Raw genomic sequence first — 16,793 nt, forward strand, 5'->3', positions numbered from 1 at the left:
TCTCTTCAACTCTCTCTGGAAGTGATAACGGTATATAAACTTTCCGACAACCATCTGCTTTATAACGACCATTCGACTCCAAAAGTGTTCCATTAATTTATCTCGACTTGTGACGAATTTTGAAATCATGAATACATCGAATTTCCAGCTCTGACAGTATGTTGAAAAAGTTGACGACCGGGAATCCCCCGGTTTGTCAAAACCACACCACCCCATCAACTTTTAGATAATTAGCACAAATTGACTCTTACAGGCTGTCACCATGAGTGAGAAAATGAACAGTGTTTATATGTTTGCTACGCTGAGTGACAAAGGTTCGAAGTTATTGGTGTTTGAAGGTTTCAAGTATTCAAAAAATATATCTTTATCTATCACCCACATTGTCTTTGTCATTAAAACAAAATTCAGAAATGAAAAGTGAAAACATTAGAATAAATGATTGAGACGATGTGTCTGCTAGAACCAATTTGACGGAGATTATTTATTCAAGATGACTATCTTAATGAATGATTGTTCGTACAATCATGGTTCTAGCCCAATCTTTCAATATCAATTAGAATGTAATTATAAGATAGAAATATGTATCTCATTAACTAGGCAAATATGTTGTCATAATACAGTAGTGTTTTGCTTGAAGCTTCCTTAGGATACTGTAGTGAATTTGAATTTCGCTCCTTCAGTCGGGGAACGTAATGTCGGCTGCTAGTGAGAGCGAAATGGCATCACTCGTGATGACGTCACGGACGTTCACTTTGCTACGTTCAATCTGTGAGTGCCCAAGCACATTCTGACCGCTGAGCACAAGTTGCAGATTCCCGCTTATATACGTAAGGGATAGGAAAATTATGTTTGACGCATCATCACGTCTCAACTACTCAACTGATTAACTTGAAATTTTGCATATAGACTCTTAATTAACCGAGGATGGTTATAGGTCTATTTTCAACTCTTCAAGAATCCATCACGTCAAGTTGTAAAATAGACCCTTGCAAAGCAAGCTGTACCTGCTACAGTGAGGTTCACGTTATAATGGCAGTGAAGAATGATACCAGAACAACGTTGCCGATCCTCGGTCTTGTCAATGCCTTCTATAGACTGTAGCTGATACAGGTTTATTGATATAATATTAACTGTTCATTCTCGTTTAAAATAATCAATTATATTTTATTAAGCAGGAAATTATATATTTCAATCATAACAACACAAAACAACAGTCAACGTTCTCGTAAAAAGTCGATAGTCGAGGTCGAACCTGTCGACAACGAACTGTCATCGACGGGTACTAATCGAGTTGACTCAGTCGACAGTGAGCTTCAAAAACAGTCGAACTCTGAAGATGGCGGGAGTGTTTCGGATTTGAACTTGCAGCATGGTTTTGAAACAAAGACAGAACTACACAACACCTGGTCTAGTATTGTAAAAAAATCGAAAAAACTCCAGTTAGAGATCATGCCAAAAATAATTTTACTGCTTTGAATGACATTCATGGTAATAAATGCACATCATACAGTGGGGTGGCTTCTGCTAATGATGTTGTGAGCGGGCGATCTGTGAAGACTTTCTTGAGGACGGTGGAAAAGAGAAAGTCATTATTCGTTTCTCGTCCCCATCCAGAAGTTTGTGAGGTGGACTTGGTGTCTTATCTAAATGCTTCGGGTATTGACATGTCAGACTTTGAATGTGTGAAGCTGAAATCCAGGTATGACTCATACTCTTCTTTTAAAATTGTTATTGCTGAACGTTATCATGCATGTATTTTGAACTCTGATTTCTGGAATGATGGTGTACTGGTGAAGAACTTTGTCCCTGATAGAGAAGTAATGATACTAAATATCCTAAAACAACAAGGCCTTTTTTAGGCAAGCCGAAACGGTTGACTTAAATGCATGTGATTTAGATAGCATGAACAACCGGAGTAGGCCTCTTAAAATGTGGATACAAATTCTTTTCTACAACATTCCGTGCTTGAGCAACAAGATTTATGAGATTGAAGCGATAGACAATTTTGATGAATATAATATTTTGTGCTTCTGTGAACACTGGCAGAGGAGTGAGAACCTGCAACAAATAAGTATAAAAGGTTTTGAACTTGTGGCTGAATTTTCACGTAAAGAGCACCGTAATGGTGGTGTGGCAATCTTTGTTAATGACAAGGTAATCTTTATAGATGTTGGCAGATTTTGCTTAGAGGGTAAGCATGAGTTTGCATGCATTGCATTGCTACATGAACAGGTTTTCATTATTGTGGTATATCGACCTCCTCATAGTGAATTGGACAGTTTCTTCCAGGTGCTTGAGGTTTTGCTTGACCGCCTTGAATCCCTGCACCCAGGCTTTGCATGTGTGTTGGGTGGAGATTTCAACATTAATGTACTTGTTGATGATAACAAAACTAAGATCTTTGTTAACCTGTTGAAGTCCTGAAATTTGTATTCGACAGTTTATCAACCTACAAGACTGGAAGCTTGCCTAGATAATGTTGCTACAAGTATGAGGCTGAATGTTGATGTTTGGTCTGATGTCATGCACTATTCACTCAGTGATCATGAGGTCATAAGATGTAGAGTGGTCCCCCCTCCAGTGGTGGGCTCCTGCAAGGTGGACAGTTACCACTTGAACAGTCTGTGACCAGGGTTATTTCGAGGAGTGCTCTTGAGAGGTTTTGCTGCGCTATTGTTCATGTGAACTGGATCTTCCTGCTCCATCATCGCGATGCCCGGATTGTGTTCTCAGCTTTCTTTAACTATCTCCTGTTTGAATTTAACAAAGCATTCCCACTAAGGACTCTGAAACACACTGTGAAGAGTCATTCATCACCCTGGATTAGCCATGACTTGCTAAATCTGAGGGACCTGGTTTTAATAGCTTATGAAAGATTTCGGCAAGATGGTTCTGGTGACTCAAAGGCAGTTTACTTGAGACTGAGAGATGATTACCGTCATGAGGTTGCAAGGGCACGGCTTGCATACAATGCTGGCATTATCGGTGGGGCACCAAACAAGTGTTTGGCAGCATGGAAGGTGATTCGGAGTGAAACAAGATCATCTGCTCCTGCACGTGTTCCACTATCATTGGAGGAGCTGAACAATCACTGGGTGGACTCCATCCAGCAGATTCGATAGCAGATTGCGGCATCACCAGAGGCATCAAAAACACCAATGGAGCTGCTGGAAGACATCAGGCGACCACCAGCGGCAGCCTTTGCTTGGCGTGGAGTGACCTGTGAAGACATCCTCAGGATCTCAAGCAGAATGAAGACCTCAACCAGCAAGGACTTTTACTTTATGTCGAGTGGTTTCTTAAAAAGTATAATTGAGCTCATAATTGTCCCACTCACATATTGTATTAACGTCTATCTGTCTATGTGAGTCTATCTGTCTATCGTCTATATGTCTGTCTCAATCTATATTTCCAGACCAGCTTAAATTGGCAAAAGTAATACCTGTGTTCAAGAAGGGTGATAGGGGTGACCCCAATAATTATAGGCCCATTTCAATTTTGCCTATTTTGTCCAAAATATTTGAAATGGTGATAGCTGAGCAACTCTATGAATTTTGTGAGTTGAATAATCTGTTTTCAGGTACACAGTTTGGCTTCAGAGTGGGGAAGTCGACAGTGGAGGCTGTTGAACATATTGTTCTCAAGGTCCATGCAAGTTTTGAGAAGGGAGGCCTTGCTGGGCTCACACTGTATGACCTTAGCAAGGCATTTGACACCCTGGACCATGCAAGCTCGCTTCCTATGGAATTGGTGACAGCCCTCTGATACTTCTCCGTTCCTACCTGGAAGGACGTGGGCAGATAGTGCTGGCGAATGGTGTGAGGTCTCAAGTCAGATCAGTGAGCTGTGGGGTCCCCCAGGGCTCTGTACTGGGGCCTTTCCTGTTTCTCATCATGATTAATGATGTTGCCCTTTTCAGAGACAGGACTGTGGTGTGTTATGCTGATGACACCTCAATGCTGGATGACACCTCATGTCACCACTGGATATCAGTGGTGACATGACTGACCTGGGCAGAAAGATGTGTGCTTCTGAGAGGGCTGTTGCGGACTGGTTTCGGGCAAATCTCTTCCTTCTCAATAGTGAGAAGACCCAGAGAATTGTGTTTGGCCTCAGGAATGGAGTACTATATGATTTCCCTCCAGTGAAGCTCCTTGGCTTCACTCTGGACCGTAAGCTTTCATGGAGCGGGCACATTCAGGTAGTCTGTGGCAGGTTGAGCAGGGTGCTGTTTTTGCTCAGGAGCCAGAAAAGATGTGTACCAGAGGCCCATCTCCGCATGTGTTACTTTGCCTTCTTCCAGAGTGTGATGGCATATGGCATCACCTTGTGGGATGGTGCCTCTGAGGTAAAAGATATACTGCTGGTGCAGAAGAAGGCCATCCGGATTCTTTGTGGGGCTGAATTTTCAACGCATTGTAAGCCTCTTTTTGTGAGTGAAAAGATTCTCACTGTATTCAATTTTTACATTTACAGGTCAGCTATAAAGGCATTCCACAGTGTCCGTACTTTGCCTACCAGGGGTGATGTGCATGATCATGACACCAGAGGCAGGCTGAGGCTGGACCTGCCATATTGTAGATTGGGGAGGACCCAGAGAGCAGCCTCATCTACCAGCCAGCTAAAATTTTGAACAAGCTGCCAGTTTCAGCCAGGACTCTGCCAGAGACAGTCTTGAAGAGGAGACTTATTATTATTATTATTATTATTATTATTATTATCATTTCATAAAGAATTTTCATGATTAAGATGAAATATTTTGTTAATTGATTATCAATTCTATTATATATTAAATATTTCTATTGAATATTTCAATAAACATAGAAGTTCATTTTCAAGAATCAATGTAACTCATAGAACAAGATACAATCTACATAGATATGTTACTTATGATTCTAATTTAACGGTCATTCGGAAGCAGCTGGTATACATCGCTCCAAAGATTGTGAACTGCATCCCGAACGAGCTCATCGGTGTACCTATTAAGTTTGTTCCAACAAATATTAAAAACTGGATACTTCACAACTATTACTTCCATCTTAATATTTTATGAGTTTTTATTTTAAATTATTAGTTTAAAATTTAGAAACAGTTAAGTCTCTACACCTACTGGCGAACAAATGTTTCACTTATGCCAGTAGTTCTTCACCTCCAGCCGTATTTTTCAGATAGTTGATATAGATATTTAGAATGATAATTATTGTTCTTTTTTTCTCTGATTGTCACATCTTTGTACTGTTTTCTGTTTTGGTGAAATAAATTGAATTGAATTGAATTCTACATTGTTAGAAGACGATCTGGCAAAAGAGCAAAGCAAGAAAGAGATAGATTTGTTGAATGATAGACAAGGATAGCAATACCATTGCTAATCAAACACTGTTATTATAACTTGGACCTCACTATAGTATAAAATAAAGCAATTACAATGACAGTAACAATGAATATGAGACAATAAGAAATACCAGACAATATTGCTGAATATATGTGGTAGTGTGCTGGAAGAAAGAGTGGGAAAATACTTTGCCAACTATGGTTTCCCATGTAATAGGCAGGTAAGGTTCAAGTGAAAACGCTTTTCTCTCGTATTGAGGGTATTAACATGACTTGAATAAACTGGCTCGAATCTATGGTATTAATTAGCATAATTGACCGAGCGAAGTGAGGTCTAAGATTCAAGTCGACGGTTTGGCATTTCTCTTAATGTTTAAATGTTTAAATGTTTGAATGTTTGAATGTTTATATGTTTATATGTTGCGCATTTACAGCGAAACGCGGTAATAGATTTTCATGAAATTTGACAGGTATGTTCCTTTTTAAATTGCGCGTCGACGTATATCATAGCCACCTCTAATACAAGGCCCCGGCTTACGATATTGCAACGCCGCAGTGTAGGCCTAGAATCTAATACATGATTGGTGACAAAAATCAGCTGATATTATTTTTAAATCTTTTTCACCAATCATGTATTAGATTCTAGGCCTACACTGCGACGTTGCAATATCGTAGGCCGGGGCCTTGTATTAGAGGTGGCTTTGCGTATATACAAGGTTTTTGGAAATTTTGCATTTCAAGGATGATATAAAAGGAAAAAGGAGCCTCCTCCATACGTCAATATTAGAGTGAAAATCAGACTATAGAATTATTCATAATAAATCAGCTGTCGTGTTGACTATAAATTGCATGCCATGACACATGCAATTCAATATCTCAATGTAACTTGATGAAAAATCCACAGCTGTGTAGACTATAAATTGCATGCCTCATTGAATGCAATTTTTATGCACTATCAAATAGGATGCAAAGAACTTATAACAGCTTGTCTGGGCGCCTAGATGTTTTCTGGTTCTCTGGCGCTAAATTCCGGAGAGCGTTATTATGATAATAATTAAATCAAAATAATAAAAAATCTGGTGTGGCGCACTCACACAACTTTCCTTGCCGTTATGAAAATTGATCACCTGACGCTAGTGTTCCCGCGCATCTCAAGTCTACTATTCAAAGATTTGAGCCAGCTGGTGACAGGGAAATAACGCTGGAGACATACATGAGGTCTGCTATCTCTTCATAGTGAATGATTCAATAGAATCAACAATAATTTGCAATTGAATAATCACATTTTCTCGAATTTAAAGCTTATTTTCAATTTTAGGTGAAAATATGTCTGAACATAAATTGTAGAGATTTTCATGCTTGATCTATTCCACTTGATTTTTTTTGTATAAATTGTATCTAAAGCCTGATAATTGGGAATCTAAAATCGAACTTTGCATTGATGGGGCAGAGCTCCTGAAATTTTTACAGATATGGGACTTGTGGCAGTTGATAGAGCTTATCGATTACTATTCTAGGTATGAATTTGATCAAAATCGTTGGAGCCGTTTTCGAGAAAATCACGATAAACCCTGTTTTTGACAACATTTTCGCCATTTTAGCCGCCATTTTGAATTGCATCAGATCGAAATTGTTCGTGTCGGATACTTATATCGTAAGGACCTCAAGTTCCAAATTTCAAGTCATTCCGTTAATTGGGAGATACGATATCATGTACACAGACGCACATACACTCATACACACACACACACACACACACACATACAGACCAATACCCAAAAAACATTTTTTTGGACTCAGGGGACCATGAAACGTATAGAAATTTAGAAATTGGGGTACCTTAATTTTTTCGGAAAGCAATACTTTCCTTACGTATGGTAATAGGGCAAGGAAAGTAAAAATTAGCAGCTGTGTAGACTATAAATTGCATGCCTCATTGAATGCAATTTTTATGCACTATTAAATAGGATGCAAAGAACTTAAAACAGCTCGTCTGGGCGCCTAGATGTCTTCTGGTTTCCTCGCGCTAAATTCCGGAAAGTGTTATATGATAATTAAATCTTGTGTAAGCATGATCTGATCAAATAAATAGTGTATCAGTGTGGATGTTCTTATGGTTTAGGACGTCGTTATAACTGCTCGAGGTCTACTTTTCACAGAACTACTAGTTATTTAGATATAAGAAAATTTTGTAGGGATGTATGTATATCACACAGATTCGGTGACCCACTTTTCAAAGTAACAATGAATGGAAGAATATCAGAATGAGCTGGCTTTATTAGTGATAGACACTGGGAAAAAACAGAGACTGAAGATTACGATGAGACAATAAGGATGAATGAGAGGTAGTAAAAGGTTTTCAACGTATCAAATGGCAGGTGAGGAAGAGGGAAAAGGTGTAAAAGTTAAAGAAGGTTGATTAGATAGGCAGGGTTGAGGAACCACGCACCGCAAGGGTCTGTGGAAAACACAAATGAATTGAATTATATATATATATATATTACATTTATATAATATATAAATATTATAATATTATATTATATAATGTCTATTATATATTATATATATAAATATAATTATATTTATATATATATTATATATAGATACTCACCTTGAGACACAATATAACTTGTCTGTAGTGAGGTCCACGTTATAATGGCAATGTTTGATTAGCAATGGTATTGCTATCCTTGTCTATCGTTCAACAAAGCGGTTAGCGCTATCTCTTTCTCGCTTTTCTCTGTTGCCAGATCGTCTTTAACAATTTAAAATTTATTTATTTATTAGTTTAGCACAAACAATACAATGATCGGAAAAGAAAAAACAGGCTATTGCCCAAAACTTTTTCAATTTCCTAATTTAGTTTCAAATTGTCCAAATATTATTCATAGGTTATGTCCATTTCAATTTCTACACCAAATCTTCAATCTGAGAATAGGCTATAGATTAGAATAAAACAAAAAAATTTTAATGTGGATAGATTAATAATTTAGAATTGAATAAAAATTAAATTTAAAATTATTTTTTTAGAATTAGTAATTAACAAAATGTTTCATATTAATTATGAAATTATTGAAAAATAAAATTTATTGCTCAATAAAATATACTTGATTATTTTAAACGAGAATAAACAGTTGATATTACATCAATAAACCTGTATTAGCTACGGTATATAGGAGGCATTGACAAAACAGAGGATCAGCAACGTTGTTCTCCTATCTTTCTCCACTGCCATTATAACGTGGACCTCACTATAGTACCCTATCTCACTGAATTTTAGTTTTACAGTTCCAAAGCTGATGTATTATATGACTGACTTAAAAACAATGGAAAACTAAATGAATCCATTGCATTGAGAACTCGCTTCGCTCGCTGACTCACCTCTTCCCCCTCTTCTTCGCTGTCAGTGTCCGACTCAGAGTCCGAGTCCGGATCATCCGAGGTCGATTCAGAATCCGGATCATCCGAGACATCGTAGTTCTCATTGGTGCCGCCAGGGGTGCAAGGGGCTGGCAGAGGGGTGGCCGGCTCCTGAAATCAATCATTATTTATTGCTGTCTTACATGCATTTAAAAGTTGAAAATAGATATTAACTAATACTAAAAAAATCTGGTGTGGTACACTCACACAACTTTCCTTGCTCATTGAACTGTAAGCCTCATTCTTAAACGAGAATATTTAGGGGAATAACATAATGACGATTGGCGTTAACATATTTGAAACTAGAATGCGGTTACCTTATAGCTGCCATTTTGATTTTTCACTTAGGAATTTCTATCTCAAGAACGAAATGTTGTATTGATCTGAAATTTGGCATGAATATTTATGCTATAAAGACTCAACTTCAAAAGATAAAATGAAGAATTTTCTATGTAAATTTTCAAAATGACGGCCATTTTAAATTGTTGATGGCATATTCCACAAAAACCGTTTACTTTACAGCAAATTAACAAGAGACAAAGAAGTTAGCAAATTTTATCAAGATTTCAATTATACTTTATTTATTAAGATTGATTAGAGAATAACAGAAAAATCAATTATTTTCGTACAACATGCATAACCATGTACAGACAAGATCATCTGAAAAACATTGTAAAATCAGCTGGATGGCCATATGGAGCAAAACCGAGTTTCAAAGCTTCATCTTTAAATACAATTGGAATTAAAAATGTAATATTGATGTTTAGATGGTGAAAAGTGGTCATGCATGCAGTAGGTACGATAAGAATTGATTTCTCTGTTATTCTCCAATCAATCTTAATAAATAAGGTAAGGGTGTGACTAGACTGGTCCATATTCGATACACGCATGTTCGGGGCAGTTTCCGGGAGGCACCAATCATATGACAAGGAAAGTACTTGATATGGAGGCAGACCTCCTCTCACATGGCTAGGTTTAGTTCATAAAAATACTAGTAGTTCTGTGAACAGTAGACCTCATGCAGTATTCTCATCCACAAGTACCTGATTGTAACTATAGACCTTATGGAAATACAGCAATGGACTGGCTTCTCCACACATCTGTGTAATCACTTGTCAGCTGATTTATGATGAATAATTCTATAGTCTGATTTTTACTCTAATATTGGCGTATGAAGGAGGCTCCTTTTTCCTTTTATATTATCCTTGAAATGCAAAATTTTCAAAAACCTTTAATATACGTCGACGCGCAATTAAAAAAGGAACATACCTGTCAAATTTCATGAAAATCTATTACCGCGTTTCGCCATAAATGCGCAACATATAAACATTCAAACATTAAGAGAAATGCCAAACCGTCGACTTGAATCTTAGACCACACTTCACTCGGTTAATGAAGCAGTTGGACCTGACAAATCAGACGACCCAGGATCGTTCCAACTGGAGATTTAGATCAAGGAGAGCCGACCCCAAATGATGGGAAAAAGGCAAAGAGGAAGAAGATTGTTGAAAGACGATCTGGCAACAGAGCTAAGCGAGAAAGAGATAGCGCTATCCGCTTTTTTGAATGATAGACAAGGATAGCAATACCATTGCTAATCAAACACTGCCATTATAACGTGGACCTCACTATAGTTACCTTGATGGCGTCAATGTCAACCGTGGAAGGCAGCTCATCTGGCTCAGAGTCTTCAGCCGGGTGATGGATCACGGCACTCCAAGCGGCACTCGACAGAATGTCACTCTTGTACTGCAACAATCAATCAATCAATCAATCAATCAATCAATCAAAATTATACTATCAATACGTATAACAATAGCATAAAATCTGGTGTGGTACACTCACACAACTTTCCTTGCTCATTGATCTATAAGCCTCATTCTTAAACGAGAATAATTTTGGGGAATAACATAATGCCGATTGGCGGCTGAATATTATTTGAAACTACGATCATAGGCCTACTATTGTATTTATATTATTGTTCTCAGAGTACATTTTCCTTTGAGTAAATAATTGTGAAATTTGATGATTTTTTAAAAGTCGTCAAAACAGCTGTTCTATCAATCAAACTAAACTTTCCAGATTTCGTTCTCTTTCCAGATTATAAAACGGTTTCCAATATATTATTGGAACTTCTCTTAAAAATTCAATAAATGTATCTTTCTAAACTAAAACATTTTATTCCCCATATCGGCATATCGTTCATAAATAAAAAAGTAACATTTTTTGTAATTAGATAACTTGTTTATTTTGGCATTAATTGCGAAAAAAACGCATATTAGAACAAAGCCATTGATATTCTGAATGTAGGCTATTAAGAAAAACTCCAATTGAAAATTCTAAACCGTTTATGATCTGGGAAGAAAACCACTTGAAAATTTTAGTTGCCACTTTTTCTCACTCTCATAATGATCTTAACAATTATACGGTATTGAAAAAGATTATCCAATTTAAATAAAACTAAAAAGGTGTACCGAACCGCCTTAAGAGGATAGGCCTAGCACACATTTTCTTGTGGTATAAATTTGACAAATCCATACACCCCTATTGTAGGAGGTCAGCAGATGAAATGAAATTAAAAAGTGACTAGCTTGTCATTAGTTCTAGGTATTCTGATAACATTACTCAGCTCACTCATTTGCTTGAAAATGAATTATTAGCATTTTGTAGCTTACATTTAATCAACCTAACGGCTGCACCGTCATGCTGAACAAGATGAACAAGTGTCCTTTTACTTTCAGCATGACGGTGAACCAGCTCATTCGAAAAGTTTGTGATTTTCTGGACAATTGCTTTCAACTTCGCTGGATTTACCATGCAGTGCAAATTACATGGCCACCTCGCTCACCGGATTTAACACCGATGGATTTCCTCCAGTGGGGTTTCATTAAGGATAAGGTTCATGTTCCGCGTCTACCAGACAATCTTGATGTCCTCCGAAATCGGATCACATTCAGATCGCTGCGGTTGCACAAGTTACGCCTGATATGCTGGTACGAGTGTGGCAAGAAATCGACTGTCGGTGGAATGTATGTCGCATTACCAACGCCTGTCACATCGAATCAAAATAACACTCACACCTTAGACTTTAAGTGTTATGTAACAAAATGATACCTTTCTCAATTCTGTATGTAATTTCAATAAATATTTACATGCTTTCAAAGTTGTAAAGTCCTTTTATAATCATCCTGTATATACGTCGACGCGCAATTCAAGAAGGAACATACCTGTCAAATTTCAAATAAATCTATTGCAGTGTTTCGCCGTAAATATGAACATAAATACATAGAGAGAAATGCAAAACCGTCGACTTGAATCTTGGACCTCTCTTCGCTCGGTTGATTAATAAGCTGTCGAGTGGATTACTAATAGTTCTGTAAACAGTAGACCTCGCGTAGTCCATCACAGTAAAATCAATTCTTTCCAGAAGGCGAGATATCGAAAGCTTTCTCTACATGACTATGTTTGTCAAGTTTTCCAATAGCCTACTCTAAAATAATAATAATGAGGGTGATGCTCACACAAGCTCTTAGGCTTGTGCGTGGGTAATGAGTGAGATGGATGAAGACTACTATTTAGGTAGTCGGGACCGAAGATTTATCGTCTCCACCGCAAGACTCTAACTGCAATAATATGTGAATGTGTAAACAACAAATAGCTGAATGCTTAGTATAAATTAGAATTGGAACCGTTTTGGGCGTAAGCCTGTGGTACTTTTCTGTAAGTTGTGTAATTCTGAATGACTAAGAGATTATTATTCGCGTTAATATTATGTTGTGCTTGCACTCACCTGAGTGACATCACTGAGCTCTGATTGGTCGAGCAGATGAACACGAGGAGACGCCGGCATGCTATTGTACAAATCCATCTGCGCATGCGCAGTGATCCACACATTTGCTCATCGCCCCTGTTCAATTGAATCAAATCAAAATCTTTATTATAGGAAGCAATGAACAATTTTATATTGAGCGAGGTCCACGTTATAATGGCAGTGGAGAAAGTTAGGAGAACAACGTTGCGTATACTCTGTCTTGGCAATGCCTTTTATAACGCTGTAGGTAGATATATATATTAGACCAATAGATATATATACCTTCAGGTATGTGATACTGGTTTATTTCTGTAGCCTAATATTAACGGTTCATTCTCGTTTAAAATAATAAATTATATTTTATTAAGCAATAAATTATATTTTTCAATAATTTCATAATGAATTTTCATAATTAGGATGAAATATTTTGTTAATTATTGATTATACATTGTTAAAAGACGATCTGGCAACAGAGCAAAGCGAGAAAGAGATAGAGCTATCCGCTTTGTTGAATGATAGACAAGAATACCATTGCTGATCAATCACTGCCATTATAACGTGGACCTCACTACAGTGAGGTTCACGTTATGAAGGCAGTATTTGATTATACCATTGGTGTTGCTATCCTTGTTCAGGATAACTGAATGGATCGCTTTTTAGTCCTCAAATATTATAATACATAAATAATATGTATCATTCATTATAATCAATTATCATAAATAATGACAAAGCATATGGTATATAAACTGTTTACCTAATAAAGTAGATCTCTTCTATTCTATATTTCAACAAAGAAAATAGCGCAATCCTTTTCTAGCTACACAACGTTGCCAGATCGTTTTTTAGAAATAGAATAAATTTAATCAACAATATATTTAGTATCAATGATGAAAATATATTATTTAACCGTTGAAAAATATATTTTCCTGACGAATAAAATCTAATAAACAAAATATAACGGTATCAGCTGGCCTCTATAGAAGGCAGTGGCAAGGCAGAGAACAATGTTGATACTGTTCTCCTATCTTTCTGTTAGGCAATTATAACGTGAGCCTAACTGTAGCAAAGTCAAAAACTATTAAATACAAGCTAAAGCATTCAAATACTTCAAATCAAAGTGGAACCGTTATACAATTTGTCACACTGGAACGTACACAAGCATACATTTATATCTATTAGAATGATGTTGCTATCTTTGTCTGGTATTAGACAAGCAGACAGCTACTTCTTCATTGATAATCTAGCATTTCATGGTAGTTCAAATCTATCAATTTTATGGTGTTTTGATAAATGGGAGTAACTATAATAAACTTTATCCTTTTTATAATTAAGTGTGTTTGATGATGAATAAATGCATAAAAACATAAAACAACTAATAAATTCGAAATCAAGAAGTTGGATTATTAACCATAACCTACCTTACCAATGTTGAACAAAAATAATAAATCAGTTAGGCTAGACCTACAGGTTATAACTCAACATTCAAAATAATATCTTACTCAAAATTTCTTACGTTCCAAAAAAACAAACTAATATTATGTTAATTGCAGAAAAAATACAATGATGATTGACAACAAGAATTACAAAAATTCTAATGAATAAAGAAGTTGAGTTCAAGAACAAGACATCTGCTAACAGATTTCCCACAAAAAATAAATCCTTGAATCAATCAGAATTTTTAGAATGAGAAATTTGAAGAATAGATTGATAAGGACATAAACATATAATAATTATACAGAGACATCAAGTAAGGAAAATATTGTTGGAAGAGTACAAAGAATATTATTTCTTTGAAGGTTTGAAGTACCGTAGGCTACCTATGGTATGCTTAATTTGTTGTTCTGTTCTACGTTCAATTTTTTTAAATCCTGCCTTAGATAACAGTCAACCTTATAAATGACATGTGTATTTTGAAATAATAATAAATAATTTTAAAAATCATGTGCAATTTTAATTGAAAGTATTAATTAAAAAGTAACATTGTTTACCTGTGCACTCGGCTATCTATAAACACTGAGCTGATTAAACAAAATGGCGTTGGCGAATGATGTTAAAATTTTTACATTAATAACTTCATTTATCACAAATAAGTTGAATAAAAAGATGTAGAACAGAAGCACATTTAAGTAGTTTAGAGGCACGACAAATTTTAAAAACAAATCTCACTAAAATTATCTCATAAAGCGAGTAAAAATGCGTGCTGAACAAAATCGAATTCACTGAGCGCAGAACTAGCTTATCTTGGACTCCAGATACTATGATCAGTCAATGCCACGTGAATGCATCTCACACTTTGGTGCAGAACAAGCTTTATGGACATACGATACTTCTGCACTGTGAATTCAACGGTATATGTGGAATATTCTTGAGATCAGTATAAGCTTTCTGGACATAAGATAGTTCTTCTCCAATCGAAATGAGAATGTGGACTTGAGCTTGTACTGTTTCAATGGAATTAAAGGGATTTGGGTAACGTTGGACTTACAATACTTCTGCACCAGGGAAATGAACCAAACTACAATCGATTCCACCAATAACCCAAAAAATGAAAAAAATGGACTTAAGATAGTTCTGCTCCAAGCCAGCGAAGTGTCCTTTTACTTTCAGCATGACGGTGAACCAGCTCATTCGAAAAGTTTGTGATTTTCTAGACAATTGCATCCAACTTCGCTGGATTTACCAAGCAGTGCAAATTACATGGCCACCTCGCTCACCGGATTTAACACCGATGGATTTCCTCCAGTGGGGTTTCATTAAGGATAAGGTTTATGTTCCGCCTCTACCAGACAATCTTGATGTCCTCCGAAATCGGATCACATTCGGATCGCTGCGGTGGTACAAGTTATGCCTGATATGCTGGTACGAGTGTGGCAAGAAATCGACTGTCGGTGGGATGTATGTCGCATTACCAACAGCTGTCACATCCAAGCAAAATAACACTCACACCTTAGACTTGAAGAGTTATGTAACAAAATGACACCTTTCTCAATTCTGTAAGTAATTTCAATAAATATTTACATGCTTTCAAAGTTGTAAAGTCCTTTTATAATCATCCTGTATATACGTCGACGCGCAATTCAAGAAGGAACATACCTGTCAAATTTCAAATAAATCTATTGCAGTGTTTCACCGTAAATATAAACATTAATACATAGAGAGAAATGCAAAACCGACGACTTGGATCTTGGACCTCACTTCGCTCGGTTAATTAATAAGCTGTCGAGTGGATTACTAATAGTTCTGTAAACAGTAGACCTAGCCTAGTCCATCAGAGTAAAATCCGTTTTTTCCAGAAGGCGAGAAATCGAAAGCTTTCTCTACATGGCTCTATGTTTTTCAAGTTTTCCAATAGCCTACTCTAAAATAATAATAATGAGGGTGATGCCCACACAAGCTCTTAACCTAGCTCCGCAGTGCAGGCTGCATGCTTGTCTGACTCGGACTAGGCGCTGAGACAGCAAATAATAGCAGCGTTGGTGGGAATGCGAGCGGCCGCAGTAACATCTTCCACCCAGCAATGGTCGTCGTAGTTCCGCCTAGCGGACAGACGAAAGATCAATCCTGTCGGTTATTTGATCCCTCCAGCCAGGCTCAGCCAAGCAGCCGAGACAATAGAACAATGAAGTGGCGGTCTTATTCGCGTTCATCAGCAGTTTTCTTTCTCACGATTATTTTGATTTTTGTGTTACCTATAATCAATAATAACTCCAGTCACCAGTAAAAAGTTTCCAGAAACGTGGTGTACTACCATATTAATGACTTTTCATGATGATTTTTAATTATTTAAAAACATTGTTGACATTCTGAGCCTTCAGGCTAAACTTGGGGTCGCTGAGAACGAATCTGCATTCAGAATTTCTCTATCACGAAAAATAACGAAAAAAGCCCAGCTGTTGATCTTCCGGCAACCGTTAACAGTCATCCTGCAATGCGGCCGAAACACTTCCAAGCCAGACACCCATCTCAAATGACAACAACGCCAAGCTGTGAGAAACCATCCTGCACTGCGGCGCTAAGTTTAGGCTTGTGCGTGAGTAATGAGTGAGGTGGATGAAGACTACTATTTAGGTAGTCGGGACCGACGGTTTATCGTCTCCTCCGCAAGACTCTAACTGCAATAATATGTGAATGTGTAAACAACAAATAGCTGAATGCTTAGTATAAATTTGAATTGGAACCGTTTTGGGCGAGAGACTGTGGTACTTTTCTGTAAGTTGTGTAATTCTGAATG

At 37.0% G+C, this 16,793-nt stretch overlaps 1 protein-coding gene across 1 annotated transcript in view; it reads right to left on the reverse strand.

Moving 5' to 3' along the window:
- The window catches only part of LOC111050219, a 112,114-nt gene extending 97,343 nt beyond the window's left edge, over positions 1–14,771 (reverse strand). The window contains 4 exon segments of the mRNA XM_039435273.1: positions 8,713–8,862; positions 10,390–10,500; positions 12,542–12,658; positions 14,551–14,771. Of these exon segments, the coding sequence (XP_039291207.1) occupies positions 8,713–8,862; positions 10,390–10,500; positions 12,542–12,601 (321 nt within the window). The 5' untranslated portion in view covers positions 12,602–12,658; positions 14,551–14,771.
- Between the last annotated feature and the right edge of the window lie 2,022 nt (positions 14,772–16,793).

This window comes from Nilaparvata lugens, chromosome 9 (genome assembly GCF_014356525.2).
Source record: "Nilaparvata lugens isolate BPH chromosome 9, ASM1435652v1, whole genome shotgun sequence".
In the NCBI taxonomy this organism is placed as follows: Eukaryota; Metazoa; Arthropoda; class Insecta; order Hemiptera; family Delphacidae; genus Nilaparvata; species Nilaparvata lugens.